The 12,337-nt window shown below is 40.0% G+C and overlaps 2 protein-coding genes across 12 annotated transcripts in view; one reads left to right on the forward strand and one right to left on the reverse strand.

The window, feature by feature from the left end:
• HMBOX1 (homeobox containing 1) overlaps nt 1-3,202 on the reverse strand; it is a 240,102-nt gene extending 236,900 nt beyond the window's left edge. For 6 of the 7 annotated variants that reach the window (XM_074287563.1, XM_074287560.1, XM_074287569.1 and 3 more), the window contains exon 1: nt 2,894-3,183. The gene's annotated coding sequence lies outside the window, so the exon portion shown is untranslated. Of the gene's footprint in view, nt 1-2,893 lie in introns of all 7 variants that reach the window. The other variant, XM_074287562.1, reaches the window with a different exon arrangement.
• The window catches only part of INTS9 (integrator complex subunit 9), a 129,674-nt gene continuing 119,911 nt past the window's right edge, over nt 2,575-12,337 (forward strand). For 2 of the 5 annotated variants that reach the window (XM_074287555.1, XM_074287557.1), the window contains exons 1-2: nt 3,121-3,380; nt 3,615-3,723. In XM_074287555.1, coding sequence (XP_074143656.1) covers nt 3,715-3,723 — 9 coding nt within the window. In that variant the 5' untranslated portion in view covers nt 3,121-3,380; nt 3,615-3,714. Of the gene's footprint in view, nt 2,971-3,120; nt 3,381-3,551; nt 3,724-12,337 lie in introns of those variants that run through there. The other 3 variants (XM_074287558.1, XM_074287556.1, XM_074287559.1) reach the window with 3 other exon arrangements.

The raw sequence follows: 12,337 nt of genomic DNA on the forward strand, positions 1-12,337 counted from the left end.
AGATGCGCATGTGTGCGCCCAACACACTTTTTTAAAAGTTAATTTCTAAAGGCTTCTTAATGCTACTTTGCAGCTAAAGTTCAGTAAATGTATTGCATTAAACAAGTAACAGATTGAGTTAAAACAGTGCAGATTTTCAAATTCACATATTACATTTTTAGATGAGATCACATGAAAATAAATGTGTCTTTCACAGTTACAGGATGAAATTTTAAGTTGGCCAGGCAACCAATGCCCTGATTTTCCACTTCTTTTTGCAGACCATATGACTTCCACATGCTGAGTGTTTTAGGCTGTAACCTGCAATGAAGATTTTTACAATGTTCCAGCAATCCAGTAACTAGTGCTTAGAATGCAACAGTAAATACTTTACTTGGATAAGCATGAATTGCAAATCAAGATTTCAACTCAAATATAGCACTGGAATAGAAAAGTCAGTGGGTTTTCTCCTAAAATATTGTTTTCATTTCAAAAGAAACATCAAAGCAGTAAATATATGTTAACTGAAAAACTGGGCAATGAAAAGTATAGGGGTTAATGGATACTCCTTATTTAACTTTTCATTTACATTTTGCTTTTGCGATATAAATAATTTAATTCCTTGACATGGAAATCTCTATAGGTACTTTATATTCTGCAATTATATAACATTTTTTTTCTCTAAGTGACTGAGTTTCATTTTCAGAATTATTCTAATGAACACTGATAAGATACAAGCAAAGAATTTTAGAAATCTAAGTATTTAATAACTACGACGGTCTAAGGAAGGGATCAAAACATTCAAGAATATAAAATTCAGATTCAGAAAACACATTAACTATTTCTATGTAGGTCAACCTAAATATACACTTGTTATCTCACACATTTGCAGTTACTAGTTTATTTATTGTTGTGAATGACCAATCTGATTTCCATATCAAAGGTAACAGAACACACTAAGAGTTATATACAGTAGCTATGTGAATTCAGGTTTTTGTTGCTTCCAGGATGCCACAGTGACAACTAACAATGATCAAGAACTAGCAGAATTGGGATAGATGTATTTTAATTCCTTAATTTTTTTAAATACCTGAAAAAAATTATTACAACTCCTACATTCAAGTGTTCCTCTCATAGGAAAACAAACTGTTCCACAAGAAAAGGTTCAAGAAAGAACCTTATTTGGGAAATAGAACAAAGTGTTCAATACCCGGTATCTATCACTTAATGAAACCCTAAGAACTGTTAGAAATGTTAGTGTTTTAAAGTTATCATTTTAAAAATGCTATCCTATCATAATAAGTCAAAACTTTTTTTTAAAAAAATGTAAATTATTTTTCCAGAGTTTTGGTTTATATACATAATTTTAATAGATGAAGTAACTGAGCTTTAAAGAATGGTAATAAAGAAATTTAATGCAGGAAACCGCAATGCTAAAGTGATAATTACCTGTGACAGGGTTGGCAGAAAAAATGATGCAGATTATTCCCCTCTAATGATGCAGGGAATAAAAAAGCCAAACAACATGCAATCTTATCAGGGAGAAAAAAACAAACAAAAAACAAATAAAAAGGCACAGAAGGTATTCTCAACACTCAAGATACGTCAGCAGCACCAAAAGCAGATGGAAAAAGAAAGAAGATAAGCCAGAAGAAAAGACCAAAGGGAGGGCAATATTTTTGGCACCGAGGACCCCGACAGAAATTGGCTAGTCACATCACACAGTGCTTAGCCAGACACTTCTGGACTTTTAAGCCCTGTTGTAAATCAACAATACGATCTGTTTATAACAGTCAACTTTATTTAATGCAGAATCTCTCCTTTAAAAAAAAAAAAAAAAAAAAAAAAAAAAAAAAAAAAAAAAGCAGCCTTCTTCTTGGCTCACCCACACCCCAATTTCCAGCAACAGTCGAGGTGGAACAGGGTGGGGTAGAGAGGAAATGCAAGCAGCATCTTTAACTTGTCCCCTAGCATTACTTGCGACTGGAGATGCTACTACAAACCCAAATAGTTCCATACCACAAGAGGGGCAGTCAGTCAGCTGGTATTTTCTGAACTATACACCTAAGCCCCCTCCCACCTTTACTGTGCCTCCCTATAAAAACGCCCGGCACATTCTTTAAAGAAAAAAGAGACGACATTTATAAACGACAGCAACAGCAAAACCACCCTCAAGTAATTTAAAAGCCCTTTTCACCTCGGGAAGAGGCACCCCACCTACAGTTTGGGGGTGAGGGCGGACGCCTTTCGGAGGAGCCCCGACGGTGTCACCGGAACACGATTCCGGAGAAGACGCGGGCTACTTTTTTCGTTTCCCACCTCAGCGGCGCCGCGTTGATCCGTGCTTGCCTTAGGGGTCCTCGTCTTCGGGAGCTCCCGAAGCCCGCGGCCAGCCCCACCGTGGGGTGGACACGCTCTGCAGCCCAGGCCCTAATCTGCCCCACCGCTCACCGAGCGCGCCTTTACCTCTCCGGGCAACGGCCTCCTCTGCTCCGGGGCACACCTCGCGCGCCCCCTCCCCCCAACACACACACAAAGTTAAGGACACTTGAGAAAACGAAACGCACGCGCGCACACCGACACCCCTCGAATCGCAGTCTCAGTTTCCCAAACTCCAGCAGGGAGACCCTCACCTCCATGAGCTCCCCACCTTCCGCCTGCAGGCAAGGGCGGCAGAGTTACAAGGGACGGAGGTAGGGGTAGCCAGTGCCCCTGAGTTAGTCGCCAACCTCCCCCCCCAAAAAAAAAATAATCCTGCCCCACCCCAGAGTCGGGTCACCCAGCCAGCCAGATACTCCCTTCGGACACTTCATCACCCCTGACAAACCCCCAACTCCCCACCCCCAAACCCTCCAGGAAAGTGCGGAGGAGGAGAGGTTCGGGGTGTCCAGCTGGAGAAAATCGCTCCACTCACCTCAGGAGCCTGGCTGAGTTCTCTCTCTCCGCCTCGCGGACAACCCCCTCCCCAACGTCCCAAGAAGAAGGGCTGAGGTAGGGGGGAGGGGTGTCTTCCGCACGGGGTCTCGGGCAAGAGGGGGGCTGGGGAAGGGGGTGGAGGCCGGCGTGGGAGGAGGGGAAGGGGGAGGGGAGGCCCCTATCTCCCAGTCTCCCCCTGAAAACCTCCCTTGTCTCAATCACATCAGACTGACTGTCTTTGTCTGGCTGACAACCGCCATATTGATATCAACAGCCCCGCTCCCACCTGCTGCCGCCGGGCGGCCCTGGGAGTTGTAGTTCCCTGATCCCTGGGGTAAAAGCACGGATCGCGGCGCCAAGCGACCCCTGGGAACTACAGCTCCCGGCAAAGCCCGCGTCTTTTCTCTTCCCCATAGGGAGGAGGGAAAGGGAGAATCAGCACCAACCGGGACTACAGGTCCCACAATGCCGAGGCATAGGGTCCGGTAGGGGACATGATATCATCCTTGGGGTGTGGAGAGGTTAGAAGAGGAGGCGAAGGGGATAAATCGTAGCCGGCAGAGGGAGGAGTTCTGAGAAGGGGAGGAAAGGAAGAATTGCCACAGTTTTCATCATGAAGCCGCGGGCGTACTACACTTCCCGTGATGCTTCGGGGTTGAGGGGGGCGGGCAGAGGAAATAGGATTGAGGGAAAAGACTCGCTATTCCGTCATGCTCTAGGAAGTTTGGCTGCGCAACGGCGGCGGCGGCGGTTTAGCCGGAAATCCCTTTTCGGGGAGTGAGGGAGTCTTGCTGTACACACAACAGTGAAGATTTCAATATGAAGCTGGTGAGTCTCCCCTCGCGGCTCCTAGGGCGAGGGTGATTTCTAGGACTTGGAAACCCAACGGCATATGTGAAAAGGCAGCGGTCGGGGGAATAGGGGCAGGAAAGGGGGATTTGTGATGCAGAAAAGCATGCTGGGAGGGGGGCAGTCCATGTGCGAAAGGCTAGTTAGTATCCTTCTGCTTTCGAGTGCCCAGGGGACTTCCCTCTAATGCACTTTACAGGGATCCCTGGGCCTGACCTGGGGTCCCTATCGAGACCCTTCACCAGGCCATATCCAACCAGCTTGGTTCCGTATGCCGTTTTTAATATCCTCTGATGCGTAGAAAAGAACCCCGATCCTGACAGCGTTGGTTCAGATATTCAGCCCCATTCCTCTTTCTAATTTCGGGAATTGTCATTTGTTGTACCTCAGTTTGTCTTTTATGAAACGAGAGAAATGAACCGGATTGGATGTGCCATGGACCCTTTGCCACATTTGTAAATGGTTATTGGCCCTTTGTAAGTGGTTATTGACTTGGCACTGTCGAAGTTTACATCTTTTCAAAATAATGTTTTTAAGTGCATTAAAATACCAGTTATAATGAGCACTTATCCAGATGGTTTAAAAATCAAGTCCAAGAATCCTGGACTAGGTTATCTCCAGGATCCCTTCTGGAGCTCACCATCATGTTGAGGAGGTGCCTGTTACCAGTCAGTCCTCACGTGGCTTAGGATGGGAATTTTGTATGCAACACGGAACTACATGTAATGTTTAAAAAAAAAAAAAAAAAAAGTCCCAGCATTCCAAGAGTTCTTCATTTTGTTTTGAGGGTCATCGAATTAGTGCTAGGCAAAGGAAGGATCCATCCATCAGAGAAGGGACAGAGGGGACATTGGGCTAAGTGTGACAAGCTGTACTTTCTTTACTAGAGGAACAGGTTGGCAATGGCATGACAACTTGCAAGAGTCCTTTCTAACAAGAATTTATTCACCTTGTACAAGGCCAGAGGCAGACAAAAAACTAGTTTCAGAACTCAGAAATCCAGGGCTCCACTACCCAATGATTTTGTTCCTTGTAGTTTTGAGTTACTAATCAAGTCTTGCCTCACCATACTAGCTGTGTCATTCAGGGCAAGCTGCTTAACCTTTAGTATCCTAGACAACTCGGTATAGGACTGTACCAGTCTGCATTGTAGAGGGAATATCTTTCTTTTCTTTACCAGTGAAATCACAGCTCTGGTACCTATTCCCAATAGCCTGTGTACAAGTCATGGACAGCTTGGTGGCACAGTGAATAGAGTGCCATGTCTGCAGTCAAGAACTAGGTCCATTTCTGGCTTCAGACACTTAGCAGCTGTGTAACTTTGAACAAGTCAGTTCTGTTTGCCTCAGGCTATTTATCTGTAAAGTGAGCTGGAGAAGGAAATGGCAAAAAGGCTCCAGCATGTTTGACCAGAAAACCCCAAAAAGGAATCATGTAAAGTTAGACATGACGGAAAAAGACTAAACGAAAAGGAATATACAAGCCACTGCTAAGGTGCAAGAGACATGAAGACAAAATGTAAACTCCCTGCCTTCAAAGAACTTAACGTTCTCCTGGAAGTTTTAACTAGAGCATGCAAACAGATGAATGACTATTAGAGGAGGAAGAAAAATCTTAATAACTAAAGGAATTAAACAGGTCTTTTAAGGGAATTATAAACCAAATTACTGGAATAGAAAGTATGTCTTGACATAGACGTGAATGTTTAAAGTCAAAGCAGTTTTTGTACACACACAATAATGTATATGTACACATTTGTTGTTAATTTGTTTTCTTGGCCAAAGTGGTTTTGCCTTTTCCTTCTCCAGCTCATTTTATAATTAAGGAACTGAGGCCAGTCACACAGTTACTAAGTATCTGAGACCAGATTTGCACTTACAGAGTCTTTCTAACTCCCGGCTTAGCATTCTATTCACTTTGCCATCTAACGTCGTGTGTGTGTGTGTGTGTGTGTGTGTGTGTGTGTGTGTGTGTACACATATATACATGGATATATTTCCACACACATTATTAACAATTGATAACTCATGATAGCAGCAAAAGGTATCTGAATCAAGCATAGACCATTTATCCAGGAAAAATAATCCATCTAGGAGAACTAGACCTTTTAAAAAGCGACTGCACCCTCCTGGAGGAATGAAAGAAGAGAAGCTCACTTTTCCTCCCACAGGAAAGCACCTCCCACCAGCAGCATCGAATCTGGGAGCATAGAACAATTAAAGTATATATATTGACTTCAGAAAACCTGAGCTAAGGCTCCTGGCTCTCTTTTATTTTATGTTCCTTCTATGAGCACAGATGACTTAAGTATCAAGCCAGAGATGGATGTATCCAGCCTTGGAGGCAACCTTTTGTGTTAGAGATTTGATGTTCCTAGGGACCTCACTTGAAGCTGACTGGCAGTAGTAGAAATGTTCTGGAGGAATCCTTACTATAGAGAAGATGACCTCAGATAAGGAACATGTCTTGATGTTGCCAGAATGCCATGACATGAATGGATTTAACTAAATAATGTAGAACCAAAGTGAAGGTGTAATATCAGTCCAACAGTTCTTCTAAATACTTTATTTTTGATGTATTGAGCCTCAAATTCTTGAGAGAGTATATATAACTAACTAGGAAAAAAATCAAACAAAACCTTCCATATGCTGCTCCCTTCTGCCCCCTAGGAAAATTATGAGATGACATGCTCATCACAAAATGCCCAAACTGTGGATGGGCTGCATCTTTGGAAAGAATGTCCATATGGATGAGATCACAAATCCATTTAAAGTATAAAAAAAAAACCCTGAGTCATCAAGAAAACATTATATTAAGTTTGTTGTACTTTGTTTAGAAAGGCAGAAGAATGGTTGATACATTTTAGCAAAATTTCAATAATAAATAAGTAAAATAAAATATACTTGAAGTGACAAACCCTCTAAAAACTCATCTGGAATCACTCGTTATCAAAGAAATCTAAATGGATTTTCCTATGTTATATATGACTTTTCTCATGAAATCATATTGGATATATTGGAAGTATGAACAGCTAGAAATGAAAAAAAGCAAGTTTCAGGAAAGCTTTTCTTGCTGGGGTTTTTGTTTTGTTTTTTGTGTGTTTTTCCCAGTGGGACAAAAATGCCATTTTAGGGGAAATAATTTCTTAAATTTTCTTCCTTATTGTCTTGATGGTCTTATCTCCGAATTGATGATGATTTGGTGCTTTTGAAATGAAATGTGAAAGAATTTATATAAACAAAACAGTAGGGTTAGAAAAACATTAAATCCCACATCTTTTTAGGCATCTCTTTTCTTCAAAGAAATTAAGTTCACCTGCAAGCCTCAAGCTGCTAGTTATCTTCATAATGCATAAATATTTTATTGTTAGAATGGAAGTAAACTGCTCTGATTCATGATGAAACAAAGAAATAAGTCTAGAATCCAGATATTAAAGTGGGTTCTAGAGCAGAAATTATACTTGCAATTGCAGGCCAACACCATAAAACTTCTGAGCCTGACTCAGAAAAAAATGTGATTGGAAAAGTGAATTTAACAGAACAAATTGCAATTAAGTAATGTTAATCTGTGATTTTCTAAGTCAAATGCATCCCTCAGGGATCTCTCTTTATTTGAGTGTGATACCACTGATCTAAAGGATTATTGGGACTACAGGAGAGAAAAAGAGGGAAGAAAAAAGGGAAGATTTTTCTTGGCAATTGAGGAGAAAGTCAACTTTCAGATATTGAGAGGCATCATGAAATAATAAAGTCCTGGCCTGGAAGTTAGTTCCTAATCCTGTCTCTCAGGATTACTATCTGTGTGACCTTGAGCCAGACACTGATTTTCACTGAGGCTCTTCTCATCTAGAAGATGAGAAATAGTACTTAACACTATCTGAAGAAGAGAGACTCATGTTGCCTGAGGAAAGGCTGCTATGGGCTGCCTAACTTCTGTTTGCTCCATAACAATTCCCTCATCCTTGCTTGGCTCCCTGCTATTGCACAGGCCTCATCTCCAGCCTTAGGGCAGAAGAAAAGTAAGATCTTTCTGACAGCATGCTTTACATACTCAGCTTCATGTTTCCTGAAGGACAGCAGCTAGGGGCTGGCAGAACAACTTCCATCTGAGCCAATACAAGGCATCTTCCACCTGCTGCTGCTGTGTACCTGATTTCCTGCAAGTGATATAAAAGAGCCATGGGTGCATAGAGAAGCAATCTTCCCTTTAATCTCATGCCTCTCATTGCTTGCTATGCCTATCCAGTGAAGGAAGAGAAAAAACAGTCAGTGGAGGGCACAACTTCAGTTTCCAGCAGCTCACCATCTCCAGCCTAATATCCAGCCTTCAGAACGAGAGGAGTCCTCTCCTCCCCTCATCTGACCAAGGGCCTTCCACCTCATGATTTACCTGTATTCTGCCTAATCTCCAGCCTCTTTTGGTGCAGAGTACAACCTGTCACTCATTTAATGAAATCTCATATTTGGTTCATATCCTGTGTACTAAGAATTCCAAACTCTTATTGGTCATCATCTAAATCCCATTACCCATTTCCTTCTTCACTATTTCTTATTCCTATACCCTTTAATCCCTCATCCCAAAGTCCCAATGTAATTCATCCCTTCCACCTCCCCTTCTACTGAGCCTTATAGAATACCTGCGCCATAGTGGACAGACTTTTATCCTAAATCTTTTTCTACTCATTCCCTCTTCTAGGAATCAAAGAAACCTGCTAACACTGGTTCCCTAGCGATTCTTTCCAATCATGATTGCATTTTCTGCTCACCAGTCAAAACACAAGGGAATAAGAATACTTCTTGTTCCCCATTGCCACTTCCAGGTTCCCCTCCCCACCTCCATCACTCAATAACTTCTCTAAATTCATTGCTATTTTTATCTATTAAACAATCAGAATCCAAGTAGCTCATATCCACAGATATGCAGGTCATTCCCTTTCCTTCCTTAATGAGTTTGGCACCTAGCACACGATTTTTATCTGTTCACCAACTCCTGATCTCATACTAGGAGACTTCATCATACATATTAACTCTCCCTCAAATACCTAATTGCTCAGTTCCTCAACCCATTGACTTCCTATGACCTATTCCTCTACTGTATCTTAGCCACATAAAAGATCTTATGATCTTTGATCTTCATGTCATCTACAAATGAACCTCCATATTTAAGAATTCTGAAATCTCTTTATTTAGAGTAAGTTAACTTGATGCTTCTTTCTCTGCCTTCCAGTCTTTGCACATACCAAGACTTCCAATTCCTTGATTCCTCAATTCTCTCCCAACTCTAGTTACTCTTTTCTCTGTTCCCCATCTTGACTTCTTGGTGAAACTCCACACTGCCCCCCTGAGTCCCTGGTCCTCTTAAGCTTCAGCCCATGTCTCACCACTGACTCTCACATACATGCTTCTTTCTAAATGTATGTGAGGAAAATCACACAATCATTCAGACTGGGCCCACCACAAATTTATGTTAACTTCAGCTGAGCCCTCATTGTTTCGTGGAAATCTTTTTACTTTTTCTTTTTTAATCAATTCGTTATCCTTCTTTCTACAGCAGTTCTTCCATACTTTTTTTTATCTTTTAAACCTCCTGTGGCTCCCCACATGCATCTTTTCAGTCAAGAACTTTCTAATGTTATATAGAAAAAAAAATTGAGGCCATTCTCTGTGAGGTCCCTCTTCTCCTTTCTTCCTCCTCAGATGCTTTCTTGCTACCATCTCCTCTTTTTTCCTGCCTCAAATGGTAAAGTGGACATATCATTCCATCTACCCTCATCACTCCCCTACTCAATAAATTCCCTATCACTTCCAGGACAAAATGCAAAATCTTCTGTTTGGCATTTAGAGCCCTTCATAACCCAACCCCACCTTCCACATCTTTCTTGTACCTTCCTCTTCACCATGTGCTCTTTGATCTAGTGACACTAGCTTCCTGGCTGTTACTTAAACAAGACATCTCGTCTGTCAGCTCTGGACATTTTCTTTGTCCCCCAGTTCTGGAAGTCTCTCATCTGTTGACCTTTTTGTCTTCCCTTAAGTTACAATTGAAATCCCAGTTTCTAAGAAACCTTCCCCATCCCTCTTCTGATATTTTTCCTTTTAAAATTATTTCCTATTTTTTCCTGCATATGATATGTAGAGTTTTTTTTTTATTTGTTAACTCCCTCATTATAAGCTCCTTGAGAGTAGAGACAGTCTTCTACAAACTCTTTTTGTATACCTAATATTTTAAGTAGGTTGTTATATTGACTATAGGAGAGAATGAAAATAAGGTATTTTAAAAGCATTTTATTTAGTTTTAAAAAGCTAAAAAATATTTTGCTAGAATCTTTAGTTTGAGAATTTGTTCCCCAGTTAGGTCTTTGTAGCACCTTGTTAAAACAAGTCCTATCCAGGGCTGTCTTTTGTTATTGTTATTTCTTGATTTTCCCCCTTTTTTCTTTTTCTTTTTTTTCTTTTTTTTTTTTTTTTTTTTTTTTTGCAGCTTTCCCAATCACAGATTTTTTTGCTAGTGGTCCAATTATATTTTTTCTTGAAGAAATTATCTTCTCTGAAACCTTTATTATCTTTTGTTCTAATATAATAGTTAAATTTTTACTAATTGAACTTAGTGTATTAGAACCTCCAAGTAACCAGAATTTTTTTTATTTTTCTGAATTTATTTTCAAAAGAAAGTAAGCTTCATGGCACAGTGGATGAAACAGTGAACCTGCAGTCAGGAAAACTTGGCTGAATTCAAATGTGGCCTTTGATATTTATTGGCTTTGTGACTTCAGACAAATCACTTAATTTCTTCTTAACTCTTCTTAAGTTTTTTGAACTGTAAAAATGAGGATAATAGCACTTCCCAGAATTGTTGAGAGAATCAAATGAGATATTTTCAAAACTTTTAGCATGATGCCGACCATAGTAAAAATAATATAAATGTTTTTTGTTATTGGCAAGACAGTTTTTGTCCCCAAACAGCTTACCATCTAATAGGAAAAGGCATTTTATCTGAGGCACTGGTGGTCTAGGAGAGTTATTTCAGCCTGTGACACCATAACAAGTGTTAAGCCCTTTCTGGTAATGGTAGTATTGATTTGTTGAGCTTTTTTCAGCATAAGGATTGGAAAGACATGAGCCTAGAGGCATGATGAAAGGAAGATGACTAGATCTGGGTGGTAAATCTGTATAATAAATTGTCAACAGTTAGTAAAGCATGGCCTCCCAAATCCAGCTTCTCATATATTAGCTATGTGACCATCATCAAGACATTTAACCTGAATATAAGTTAAATTTAAACTATTGGCCAGAACAGGGCCACTAGATTCTATATTTGGAATTTCTCACAAGGAGGAAATTAGGAGTTTCCCCAAAATTTGAATGCTTTATTTGATATTCAGAACAGAAATAGCATTTGTTCTCCATTTATTTATTTGTAAGTGAATGACATTCAAAGTTATTTTTATTATAATGCTCAAAAGTACTAGCAAGGCTTGTTAATATAGAAAGGGCTTCAAATTCAAATAGGGTGTTGAATTTTGAATTCTTTGACTATAGACAAACCAGCGAGGTTGGTTTTATCATCTGTGGAAACTTAGCTTTTCCAAACTTTTATACTCTGCCTTCAAACATCCCCAGTATGGCAAAAAGACTAATGAAGTCCTTGGGACTATTGACTGTTATATGCTCTATTTGTCCTTGAAGTTTAACTATGATGCTTTCATTATTATTCTAATAGAATAGGAAAATTATTAGTTATATCTGTCTATGAAAGAAACTTAAGAAATCATCAAGTTTATCTTTCTCATTACAGAAAATATATATATTAATGAGTACAACAAAAGTGAACATGGAAAGGAAAAAAAAATCTCATTGTGATCAATGTTAGCACCATCTTGTCAAAGTTAAATGATATCTTCCTACAGTTATCAGTAAACCCATTATTTTGTCTCAAATGTACTTAGTAAGGAATTGACTTAAGTATTTGTTGTGTCCAAATAAAATATATCAATAATTTTTTAAGCCAAAAAGTTGATTCAGGAGAAACTTTGTTTATTGTTGGTTTTATAATGTGTCTAAACTAGCAAATTAAGGGAATATCTTGGTACAAGATAGCTCCTTATTAAATATTTGTTAAATTAAATATAGTTCACCTAATTTTAGCAAAGCATTTAGCAAAGTTTCAAGGTATTACTGTGAAGAGGTGTATACTTGTGGGTTGTGCATTCATACTATTAGATGGATTCAGAATTAGTTGGATGGCACAGTGGTTAACAGTTCTTGTGGCAGTTTGGAAGGAAACACTCAGATAATGCACCAAGGATGTGTCCTTTGTTTTGTGCTGTTGTTTTGTTTTTATCAGTGTCTTAGATAAAGGCATAGATGGCATCAATTTTAGAAATAAAACAAATCTGAGAGAAATTTCCTAACATGATAGATAAGTGATGATTCAAAAAGATAGTCTAGAGCAGGGGTTCTCAAACTATAGTCCGCGGGCCAGATGTGGCCCCCGAGTTATGGAGAATGGGCTAAGGGGCAGAGACAGAGTGTGAGTTTTTGTTTTTACTATAGTCCAGCCCTCCCACAGTCTGAGGGACAGTGAACTGGCCCCC

Source organism: Sminthopsis crassicaudata, chromosome 2, assembly GCF_048593235.1.
Source record: "Sminthopsis crassicaudata isolate SCR6 chromosome 2, ASM4859323v1, whole genome shotgun sequence".
Taxonomy (NCBI): Eukaryota; Metazoa; Chordata; class Mammalia; order Dasyuromorphia; family Dasyuridae; genus Sminthopsis; species Sminthopsis crassicaudata.